This window comes from Ursus americanus, chromosome 29 (genome assembly GCF_024610735.1).
Source record: "Ursus americanus isolate L20-20 chromosome 29, mUrsAme1.1.p, whole genome shotgun sequence".
Classification (NCBI taxonomy): Eukaryota; Metazoa; Chordata; class Mammalia; order Carnivora; family Ursidae; genus Ursus; species Ursus americanus.
Genome location: NC_142155.1, coordinates 1,972,335 through 1,985,107, shown reverse-complemented (window position 1 = coordinate 1,985,107; position 12,773 = coordinate 1,972,335). Strand labels below are relative to the sequence as shown.

The window sequence follows — 12,773 nt, the reverse complement described above, 5'->3', positions numbered from 1 at the left end:
AGCCAGGCCTCCAGGATCCTGCGAGTCTTTTTTAGCATATGAAAATCCTTCTGGAAACTTCCCTGTCTTTACCTCCCCCAACTCCACAGTATAGAATCAATTGCTCCTCACAATCTTTCTGCCCACGGCTCCTGTCCCTGTGCTTTTAGCACCAGAACCGTCTCAAGAATTTTTTCTTGGCCATTGGCTCCAAACCCCAACATTTCCACATCAAATGCTATCTAATATCATAAAAATTATCAATATATTATGGAATAGGAAAAAGAACAAATTTGCCGTAGTGGAAAAATTAGATGACTTACTTTGATGACATCCTCGGGCCACGCGTTAAGAACTGAAGCAATATGACCTCGATCATGGATACTAATGAAGAGACCTCTGACAGAAAAAAAGGAGTTTTAATTTACTTCAGACTTGCCAAAATATCAAGAACATTTAAAAATTTTTTTAAATCAGTTGAATATACCTCCATTTTTATCAAACTAGGGAAAATTATTTCCTTAAACAAATAAAAGCTAGGAATTTTATAAGTAAGGGAGAAATTACTTTAAACAATGTATTAACATCTATAATAAAGGTAGATTCATTTTTATATCACATATTCTTAAATATTTTATAATTAAAGAAGCATTTACTCTTTTATATAGAGAATTTAAGTAGCATTATCAATTCCACTCATAGATTCATTTAGTTTTTTATTAAATAATATATGTAAAAGCACCTGGAAAAACATGAAGCGTGTAAACAGGTATTTTCAGTATATACTCCACTTACTGCATATTCACAGTGTGAAGATGAAAGCCTGTATTAAGTGACTGACCAATGCTAAGCAGTCCTTTCGTGTGAAACACACTTTTTTTTTTTTTTAAGTTTGAACAACCAAGTTATAATTCTTTGATTTGCGGTCTTAGCTGCTGTTTGCAACTCTGTTATTTAGACTCAACTGAAGTCTTTAACACTGCTCCTCTAAAAGTCTAAAAGTCTAAAGTCTAAAAAGGAACTAAAAATTAAACTTAAAAATAAATTTCAATGCTTTAATCTCATTTAAAAGTTTTGCTTCAGTACTGTTAAATGGAACTCAAATTTAATGAATTTTTATAAGGCAACCATCCTTGTACAGAATACCCACTTAAGCAGAAAGTCTTGTCAGTATCCCAGAAGCCCTCCACATCTTTCTCCCAATCAAAACCACTCGCTCTTAAGAGTAACAACTGTCCTGACTTTCACAGTATCATTTAAATTAGAGCTCTACCCTCCAAATGATAAGCCATCCCTAGACAGTACAATTTGTCTTCTAAATTACCCACAATCTGGATTTTGCTGATTACATTCCTATGGTATACATTAACAAATTAATCTTTCTTCCCTACTTCTTGAGAAATTGGTAATTGAATCTAAAGCCTTAATCAGATTTATATCCATTTTTTATAAGATACTTCATGGTCTGGTGTTTTCAGAAAATGCACAGTACTGTCACCAGCTAGACCCCAAGGCCTGACTTTTACTGACTGCCCACCTGCTTGTACTCACCAGCCTTTGTCCCACATTTTTACTGAAGTTCATCTTTCCAGCTTGTCTCTTAGGCAAACAGAGAGCAAAACCACCCCTTGAGCCACAGCGACTGCCCTGGCAAGACCTCCAGCTGGCCCAGACCAGCCAGACTTAAGCCCTGACTTGGGTCTGCACAGATGGACCATGGAGTGAGCTCTAAAATGATCAACTAATACCTTTATCTCATTATAATACTAAAAACTCTACCCAAGGAGGGGAGCAAGCCTCATTTACATAACATACAATGTGTGTATAGGCATGTTTCCTTAATGGCACATACACAACCTTACAAAAACAAGGCTTCCCTATCTAAATGTTCACCCTACCCCTAAATAAAAGGAATCCATCCACCCTTGCTTGGGAGAATCATGACTTTGGAAGCTATTCCCGGTGATCTCCTTATTTGCCACGAATAAAGTATTTTGTGTGACAACTCAACTGGGTGCAGTTTCTGACTCACCAAGGAGTGAACTCACATTGGTTACATATCCTGTAGTCCTTTATGTGATGTTAACACTGGCAATGCTTAATATCTAAAATCATTAATTCACTAGGGGTTACGAAATGGAATATTCTATCAATCATTTCTCCTTTATTTGCTGAAACTCTTATTTAAAGAGAAATTTCACCATACCTATTGTTTGGTTACCTGATGATAAAGCTGACACAAATGTTGGATTCTTTCTCTTTACTTTCCCAGTTTTTGAAATAAAGAGCTCATTTGCAGGGCACCTGGGTGGCTCAGTTGGTTAAGCATCTGACTCTTGACTTCAGCTCAGGTTGTGATCTCAAGGTGGTGAGACTGAGCCCCGAATCGGGCTCCACATTTAGCAGGGAGTCTGCTTGAGATTCTCTCTCCATCTCCCCTACCCCTGCTCATGTGTGCTGTCTCTCTCTCTAAAATAAATGAATATTCAAAAAAAAAAAGAGCTCCTTTGCTAGAATCCTTCAAGAGCCTCCAGTAAAGTGTGTGTGTGTGTGTGTGTGTGCGCGTGCGTGCGTTGTGCGTGTCTATGTTTTAGATCAAAATGAACTCATGGATTTAAACATATTTGATGTGTTTTAATCCACTGCAGTTATTTTCTTTATTGAAACTCTAATTGTCCCATACTTTGCCAGTGGAAGACTCTTCATGTTGGCCTCAGAGTCCTTTTGACATGACTATAGTTTGCCCAAAACAGGGCTTGAATTCATGACCCTGAGATTAAGACCTGAGCTGAGATCAAGCGTCAGACGCTTAACCAACTGAGCCACCCAGACATTCTATAACTACAGTTTTTGACAGCTTCTTTGTTCTCTGTTGCGACAAAATGTTCCTTGTTGTCTTAAAAATGTTTGCCTCAGGCCTGAAATGAGCCACTTCTCTAAGAAGTCCTGGTTTCTTTTAGTAGAAAATGGTATTTCAAGACCACAGTATAGGTAATAGACATCCCACCTGCTACTGGTTGGTGAAAGTACTGTCATAGAAAAATTATTAAACGATGTTAAGATTCACGTCCTATTTATGGCCAGAAATCTCAAATTGGCTCTCTTCGTTTTTTTAAGTTTATTTAAGTAATCTCTACACCCAAGGTGGAGTTTGAACTCATGATATCAAGAGCTGGACACGTTTCCGACTAAGCCAGCTCTGCACCCCCACACTGGCATTCTTCTCTTGCAAAATTAACCACTATGGTTTCCTAGCAACTTCAACTTAGCGGTCTCTGAGAAGCCGTTTCACACTTTCTCGTTTCTCCTCACCTCCTACACTCATCTCCGTCTCACGCTCAGTTGATCACCAAACCTTAATTTCAAACAGAAATAGGGTGCAACGGGGTGAGAACTACCTCATCTTTCTAATGTAAACCCTAGTAACCCACCCCCATCTTTTGTAATAGATTGTATTTTTAGAGCAGCTTTAGGTGCACAGCAAAAGTGAGCAGAAGGTTCAGAGATTTCTCATAAACTTCCTGGCCCCACCAGGTCTAGCTTTCCCCATTATTACCATACCTCACACCACCGTGGGCACGGACACATCATTATCACCCAACGCACATAGCTATATTAGGGTTCGCTCTTCGTGGTGCACATTCTGGGGGTCTGGACAAATTTACAGTGCTATGTAGCCACAATTACAGCATCATACACGGTTGCTTCACTGCTCCGAATGTCCTCCCTGCGCTACCTATTCGTCCCTCCCTCTCAAACCCCTATAGCAACTACTGATCTTTTTACTGTCTCCATAGTTTTCCCTTGTCTAAAATGTCATAGAGTTGGAATCATACAGTTTATAGTCTTTTCAGATTGGCTTCTTTCACTTAGTAATAAGCATTTAAGGTTCCTCCATGTCTTTTCATGGCTTCATAGCTCATTTCTTCTTTAGCACTGAGTAATAATCCATTGTCTAGCTACACTACAGTTTATTTACCCATTCACCTGCTGAAGTATATCACGGTTGCTCCCAAGTTTTGGCAATTACGATAAAGCTGTTAAAAACATTTGTATGCAGTTTTTTGGCGTGGACATAAGTTTTCGGTTCCTTTGGGTAAATACCAGGAATGGAATTACTGGATTTATGGTAAGAGTAGGTTTAGTTTTGTAAGAATTCCCAACTGTCTTCCAAGGTGGCTGTATCACTTTGCATTCCCACCAGCAATGAATGAGTTCCTACTGCTCCACAACCTGAAAAACACTTGGTGTTGTCAGGGTTCTGGATTTTGGTCATTCTAATAACTGTGTAGTGGTATCTCGCTGTTGTTTTAGTCTGCATTTCCCTGATGACATACAATGTGGAACATCCTTTCACGTGCTTATTTACCATCAATATAAATCTTCTTTGGTGAGGTATGTTAAGATCTTTAGCCCATTTTTAAATTGGGTTGTTTTCTTATTGTTGATTTTTAAGTTATTTGTGTATTTTAGATAATGGTCCTTTATCAGATACATGCTTCGCAAATACTTTTTCCCAATGTGTGGCTTCTTTTCATTCTCATGACAGTGTCTTTTTTTTTTTTTTTTTTAAAGTAAGTTCAATGCCCAGTGTGGGGTTTGAACTCACGTCCCAAGATTAAGAGTCACATGCTCTACCAAATGAACCAGCCAGGCACCCCGACAGTATCTTTCATAAAGCAGAAATTTTTAATTTTAAAGAAGTCCAGCTTATCCAATATTTCTTCCAATGAATTGTGCATGTGCTGCTGTATCTAAAAAGTTGTCACCATATTCAAGGTCATCTAGATTTTCTCCTGTACTATCTTCTGTTATCTTCTAGGAGTTTTATAAGTTTTACATTTTATGTTTAGGTTTGTGATTTTTTTTTTTTTTTGAGAGAGAGAGAGAGATCATGAGTGTGAGCAGTGGAGTGGGGGGCAACAAGGGAGAGGGAGAGAGAAAATTATTAAGCAGGTTCCACACCCAGCATGGAGCCCAATGCAGGGTTCAATCTCACAACCCTGAGATCATGACCTGAGCTGAAATCAAGAGTGAGACACTTAACCAACAAAGCCACCCAGGCACCTGTTTAAGATCCATTTTGAGTTGATCTTTGTGAGAGATATCAAGTCTGCCTAGATTCATCTTTTCGTATGTGGATGTCTAGTTGTTCCAGCACCATTTATTGAAAAGACGACCTTTTCTCCATTGTGTTGCTTCTGCATTTCTTCCTTCCCTCATGTCATAATGGAAGAAATTTCCTATTATCAAGCCCATCGTTTCACATGTGCTCTAGATTTTATTCCAGGTCGGCTTTTCAAAAGTATCACTCCTACAATTACCTATCTCTCTGCTATAATATCACTTTCTCTACTGGATTATTCTTATTGGCATAACCACCTGCCCTAATATTATCCAACTTTTGTAAAAACTGGATTTCGTCCCCTACTTTTCTCTCTTCATAGCAAAACCCCTCAAAGACTTATGTTCTCTTATTATCTCTTACCTCCCATTCTCTCTTCAATCTCTTAATAAGGCTTTTCTCCCTCACTGCTCCACAGAAACAACTCTTACTAAAGTCACTGATGACTTACACCTGCTAAAGACAAAGGTCAACTCTCAACTCCCATCTTACTTGACTTCTCAACTGTTTTTGACGTGGCTTTAAACAGCATGCGCATAATGACGACTCTCAAACTTCTATCTTCAACCTAGACCACTTCCTTGAGTTCCAAACTGTAAATTTAGCCAACTAGTTAACTCCTCTCATCATTCAGGCCCCAACTCACAGCTCAGTTCTTCAGAACTTAGTTCTTTTTTCTGATAACAGCAATTAAAGTACCTTTACCCTAACATTTTGATCATCTTCACAATACTCCCAAGTACCTGAAGTGATCTTAAATTTTCACATGTTTACCATCCATCTCCTCCTTGCCACCCTCCTCCCAGTACACATACATATGCAATGCAACAAGTTCCTTAAGTAAAGATTCTGTTTTGCTCACATAAGTAACCCAATGCCTGTCACTGTGCTGGTACATAGTTTGTTCCAACAATACGTGCTGACTTTAGTACTGAAAAAATAAGGCTTCTATAATTAAATTTTTTAAAAGTACAGAAAACATTAAATAAACCCAGACTTACACTGACTTATTAAGTAACCAAAAATTATATTATGATAGTAAGTGCTACAGGCAGATTACTGATGACTTTCTGGCTCAACAAAAATATTAATTTATCAAGTTGGCACTAAATGATATCCTTTCCTGGGTTTTTCTTTATATGAATTTATTTTGTTTCTCCAAAATGATAATAAGCTCTGTATAAGTTACATATTTTTTTTGGATCCCTATCATATCCAACTATGCAAACAACAAGAACTCAATAAATTATTCTAAAATTAAAATGAAATGTATTTGGACTTTTTAAAGAAGGCAATTTTGTTGAATTATCTTAACTGTTCTTGGCAATATACCACTAAATAATATTTCTTGGGAACTTGTTAGTTAGCCAAGGTTTTTCAAACACACTAGTCTCAGGAAATAGTGTCTTTGTTTTTTAGAGAGGGAGAGACAGAGATGGTGGGAGAGGGGCAGAGGCAGAGGGAGAGAAAGAGAATCTTAAGCAGGCTCCATGCCCAGCGGCCCAATCTCACAACACTGAGATCATGACCTGAGCTGAAATCAAGAGTCGGACACTTAACCGACTGAGCCACCCAGGTGCCACTAAAGTGCTTACTATTACAGAGAGAGCTCAATAAATGACGGATCTGTGATGTCCCACAGAAGTCAAGCAATTTGAGAGAATAATTTGCAAAACTTCATGGATGGTCCCCTTGATCAGAAACCTAATGAGATACCCAAAAGTCAGCAGGACATGACTCATACTTGCTGGTATAGAGCCGAATATGAAACATTAATCCTCAGCATATACATATAGTTACAGTTATAAAATGAAAACTTTAGACCAGAAGATTATTTATCAATGATATTTTTAAATGAATGGAATTTCAATAAACACTTTTTCTCCATCCATGTTCTTTTTGGTCAATTTGTTTAGAATATTTAATTTTTATTCAATGTAGATTAAACATGCCAATTAAAAATACTCATGCTTTTGTGTTTCACGTCAGAACTAAGATAATTTAAAAATATGAATCATTTTCTCATGTACATAGTTCAAACTTTTCTCATAACCTCTAACACTGTATACATTGCACTGTCAGATTTATAAGATGAGATAATATTACTTCTTCATGTTGTCTCAGATAACATACCTAATGAAGTTTATTTCATATCCAAATAGAATTAATTGTCCACCATGCAACCTTCTATTATAACTAGACTTGTATTTTCGTCTGGAAATTAGTTCATAACCCTGTTCCTTACCCAGTGAAGGAGGCAACCACTCTACAATTTTCTGTAAGAATCCTCCCTTCCATACAGAAACTCGTTTTGCGATCTTTTGAAATTAGACCCCATATGTTTCACAAAATGTGAGTATGCATTAGTGAGTCCTGGGAGTCAGCCCAAAGTTGAGTTATATCAGCAGATCTGAGCTGTTGGGGAAAGAAGTGCTAAAAAAAAAAGCTACGTTAAGGTAATATGTAGGTCTAATCAGGAGATACCCGGGATAAAGATGCAGAGTTAGGAGGCATATGCCTAACAGCTGAAGGAGTAGAACAGGCTACCAGAGGAGAAAGAAGTGAAGGCCAAGGGGAAAGCATTACAAACAGTGTCCAGGAAGGAAGGAAGGAAGGAAGGAAGGAAGGAAGGAAGGAAGGAAGAAGGGAGGGAGGGAGGGAGGGAGGGAGGGAGGAAGGAAGGAAGGAAGGAAGGAAGGAAGGAAGGAAGGAAGGAAGAAGGGAGGGAGGCAGGGAGGGAGGGAGGGAGGGAGGAAGGAAGGAAGGAAGGAAGGAAGGAAGGAAGGAAGGAAGAAGGGAGGGAGGGAGGGAGGGAGGGAGGAAGGAAGAAGGGAGGGAGGGAGGAAGGAAGAAGGGAGGGAGGGAGGGAGGGAGGGAGGGAGGGAGGAAGGAAGGAAGGAAGGAAGGAAGAAGGGAGGGAGGGAGGGAGGGGGGGGAGGAAAGAAAGGAAGAAAGAAAGAGAAAGAAAGAATGAGAGAAAGAAAATGATCCAACAGGACAAGCAGCGTTTCTAAAGCCAAGGGAAGTCAACGAAGAAAGGACAGTGTTAAGAAGGCATGGATCAATATTATCTTCCTGCAGTAAATGCTTAGAAGAATTCTTCTAAGTGTGTGTGTGTGTGTGTATTTTTTTTGAGACTTGCAAGTGGGGGAGGGGCAAAGGGGGAGAGACAGAATCTTAAGTAGGCTCCATGCTCAGTGCAGAGCCCAACGCAGGGCTTGATCCCACTACCCTGAGATCATGACCTGAGCAGAAATCAAAAGTCGGACTCTTAAACAACTGAGCCACATAGGTGCCCCAAATTCTTCTAAGTACAGTAAGAAGAACTGTTTTCTCCTGAACTACTTGAGAGTCAAGTAGCCAACATGATGTCTCATCACTAACAATTTAGTGCATTTCCTACAAACAAAACATTCTCCTACATAATTAGAATCAGAAAATTAATACTGATACATCACTAGCATCTGACTCTCAGACACCATTCACATTATACCATTTGTCTCAGTAGTGTCCTGCATAACAGAAGTCCAGCTCAAAATCCTATGTTGTGTTTAGTTGTCATGTTTACTTGGTCCTCTTCTATGTGGAATATTTCCTCAGTTTTTCCATGACTTTCAGGACCTTAATACTTTAAAAGTTACAAGTCGGTACTTTGTAGAATGTCCCTCAATTTGGATTTGTGTGGTGTCTTCTCACGCCTAGATTCAGATTATACATTCACTGCAGGAATCTCACAGAAGAGATACTGGCTTCCCCTCATCGCGCCCTATCAGGTGGCAGTGTTCCTGGTTTGTCCCATTATTGCTGACGTTCACTCTGATCACCTGATTAAGGTGGTGTGTTCTAGGCTTCTTCACCACAAAGCTACTCTTTTTTCCCTTTGTAATTAACAAGCATTTTATGGGATGATGCTTCAAAAGTCCCTGTTTCTCTATCCAACTTTCAATTTATTCATGTATTTATTCCTATCAGTGTGGCCTCCTCTTTATTATTTTATTCAATTGGTTTTAATCCATAGCAAATATTTATTTGATGCTCAAAATGTCCAAAATGTGGCCAACAGGAACCCCTTCAAGCTGGCTGCTGTGTCCTCTTGACACATCCCCCTTACTCTTTGAGCACTTGCTTACTTAACTGGTACAAGATGTTCCAAGCTCATCTTTTACTTATCCTGGTGCAGCCTGGGATCAGCAGTTTTTCTAAGGAGCTCTGGTCCCTTTTGATGCAAATAACCTAGATTTGAGTGCCAGGTGCGTTCACTGATACTGGGGTATTGCGGCTCCCAGGGCAACTCAATGGACGGAAATAGAATATATGTTTATACACACATACTTTATACACATATGTGTGTGCATGTGTGTATATACATTCATATACACACATATATATTTCTATAGCTATCCATCTTATCTCTATACCGAAAACCATATGTTTACACTAATACCCTTAATTCCAATTCAACACCAGAAGGTTCATTCTAGTGATCTTCCTTTAGTTTTCACACTTATCATAACTTTCTCTTATAGTGAGAAACCCAGCTCCCATTATGCTTAATGAATTTACTTATTTGACCAGTCCTCTTGTATGAAACCAATCTTGTCCCCTCCCTGTGCAGATACCCTGCTCACTTCACTAAGGCTCTGATCTCTGAAGTAGGCAGCCTTCCTACACAGGTGCACTCTCCAGCCACTGGGGCTCTGACACCCAGCACTGGACCATCCTACAAGGACCCTCCCTTCACCTTGTGTGGCTCTCACACCCTGAGTCAGGTGGCCCTTCTATGTGCGTGCTCTTAACCCTGCCCAAGCTCCAACACTCCAGGCTGGGTCCCCCCCACCCTTTTCCTTGGAGACGGAAGCCCCGTGAAGCAGAGGGAGGGTGCTGCTGCTGTCACCTCTCAGAACATGAGAAAATGGTACCGGATGTGTAGAAAAGAAGCTATGATTATCCTCTGCTGCTAGAAGAATACCAACCTCAAGCACACCTTTATGGATTAAGGATTTTTATCTTGGAAATATTTCCATGTACTTGGCTCATCATACTTGTGGAAATTATTTTCCTAATTTTTTTATCTTTCACTTTTGTTTGTTGTTGTTTCCCATTTATATACAGTGAAACAAGTGATTTTTCTCCTTTCAGATTTCTTACATTTCTTTTAAGCATACGAAGTCCTGCCTCATCACTTTCCATATACTCCGTGATAGGAGGATCTAAAATCCCACCTCAAAGTTTTCCAAATATCACACTTCTTCTATAACTACACTTTGACCTCATTAATGTCTGTCTTTTGACACCTGCTTTTTTTTCCCTCTTCAAATTATCAGTCAATCCTGACTGAATTTCCTTCTCTATTTAGCTGAATTTTCTCATTTTGCCAACTATTCTTAACTCCCTTGCTGCCTTCTCTTTCCACCACACCCTTTCTGAAAACTTCCAAATCTAAATCAATCCATTTACCTTCTCTTTTCCTCAGGCCCTACTGGAGAATGATGCTTAAAAAGGCCATTCAAGGTGCCTGGGTGGCTCAGCTGGTTGAGTGTCTGCCTTTGGCTTAGGTCATGATATCCCAGGGCTCTGGGATCGGGCCCCACAATGGGCTCCCTGCTCTGCAGGGAGCCTGCTTCTCCCTCTGCCTCTGCCTCTTTGTCTCTCATGAATAAATAAATAAAATCTTAAAAAAAAAAAAAAAAAGAAAAGGCCATTCATTCAGTTGTGTTAGATCCATTAAAACCTCATGGTCTCCCATCGATATAGATAAAAAGGATGTGGTACATATACAACCGAATACTATTCAGCCATAAAGAAGAATGACATCTTGTCATTTGCAATGACATGGATGGAGCTAGAGAGTATAATGCTAAGTGAAATAAGCCAGACAAAGACCAATACTATATGATTTCACTCATATGTGGAATTTAAGAAGAAAACAAATGAACAAAGGGAAAAAATGAGAGAGAGACAAACCAAGAGACAGACCCTTAACTATAGAGAACAAACTGATGGTTACCAGAGGGGAGGTGGGCGGGGCAATGGGTGAATGGGTGATGAGGATTAAGAGTATATACTTAATCATGGTAAGCAATGGGTATGTATAGAATTGTTGAATCACTATATTGTGCACCTGAAACTAATACAACACTGTATGTCAACTATACTGGAATTTGAAGATTAAAAAAAATTTTAAAAAACAAAAAACCTCACAGTCTCTCCAGTGTCAGCCAGGTCCTCAAAACTCAACATGACTTTCTTAAGTATCACCTACTGGCCATTCTTAGATCACCCACTAAATCTACTTCATATTTCTCCTTGCCCATTCCCACCCCTCTACACTATCATCAGATTAGCACACTTTTTTCCCTCAACTCTGAGGAAAGAGACTTTCAGCTCCTAGCTATCCACCCTGATAAACCTCCTTCCATCATTCACTGGTGAATAGAGTGTCAATATCCCTGTCCTCTGGTCTAGTTTACCCTCATGCTGTCACCCTTTGGCCACTTAGTCCCCTTCACTTTCACTCTAATGCCCAGTGAAGGCCTAGGGACTGCTTTGTTCCCACCCTTGGAGTAATTTTTGAAGTCCCCTTTGTCTCAGCTTCTTCAGCTGAATATCTGATCTATCTCCCTTTTTGGTCCCATCCTTGCTTTTGGCATTTGATCAACTAATTCAGCCTGAGAACCATCTAGTTTCCTACTCTGGATGATCTTTTAGGGATTCATTTAGGCATCCCTCCAATACCTCCAGTTCCTCCTCATGGCCAGGCGAGCTCCTAAGTGCTTATCAGAGGCAGTTCAAGTGTTACCTCCTCTTGGAACTATTTCCTGACCCACATTCAAGCTGAGTTGGAATCTCTCTGCAATCCCACAGAACCTTGCTGTTTTTCTGTATTATAACATTTATCATATTTGTCATATAGTTTTTCACTTTCATATATGTCTATCCTACCAGATCATGAACTCTTTAAATCAGGAATTCTGCTTTTCTTACAGAAAGAAAAGAAGAATATAGGGAGTTTATAGATAGGTGAGGAGGAAAGAAGGTCATTCAGATGTGATTATGGCACTAGCTGACCCAGTAGTGGGTAAAGCACTACAGCAAAAGAAACCAACCAACCAACCAAACAAAAACTGGAATGCAGAACACTCAGGAACTATGTGGTCAATGTATATACTTTGGGGGGTCTTCTGAAAATGACAAAACCAAAGAAACAGATAGAAGAACTCAAAATTTAGGGGAAAAGTCCCCGGGAAAGTATAGCAATGCCCAACTCTAGGACATGGAACACCCAGAGGTTGAGAGATCAGCACTGTGAGATCTCTGTTAATACAGGAGCAAAAGATCTTAATGACAGCAAAGGACTTGAGAAATAATGAGGGAACCAGAGCCATTAGATCTAAGGAAGAATCACGAATTACAAGATCACGCTAGCTTTACAAGAAAAGTAAAAAGTGATCAGGCTTTCTTCTGGATAACTCCGAAATAAAGCTATGATAAGGCAGAGCCTATCGATGGAGAGGACCCAGTAGAAGGTGTTGGGGAGCAATGGGTGGTGACATCCTTGGGACTGAATACCAATTCTATTACAGAAGTAAAGAAACTTCTTAATTGAGGCCAGAAGAGAAAGGTAGATTTCCCATTTCCTTTAGCCCCCTACTTCCAAAAGTAAGGTTTT

At 39.6% G+C, this 12,773-nt stretch overlaps 1 protein-coding gene across 1 annotated transcript in view; it reads right to left on the bottom strand.

Moving 5' to 3' along the window:
• Positions 1-12,773, bottom strand: part of ME1 (malic enzyme 1) — a 176,501-nt gene that overhangs the window by 111,568 nt on the left and 52,160 nt on the right. Inside the window, exon 4 of the mRNA XM_045804466.2 lies at positions 303-378. Coding sequence (XP_045660422.1) covers positions 303-378 — 76 coding nt within the window. The remainder of the gene's footprint in view (positions 1-302; positions 379-12,773) is intronic.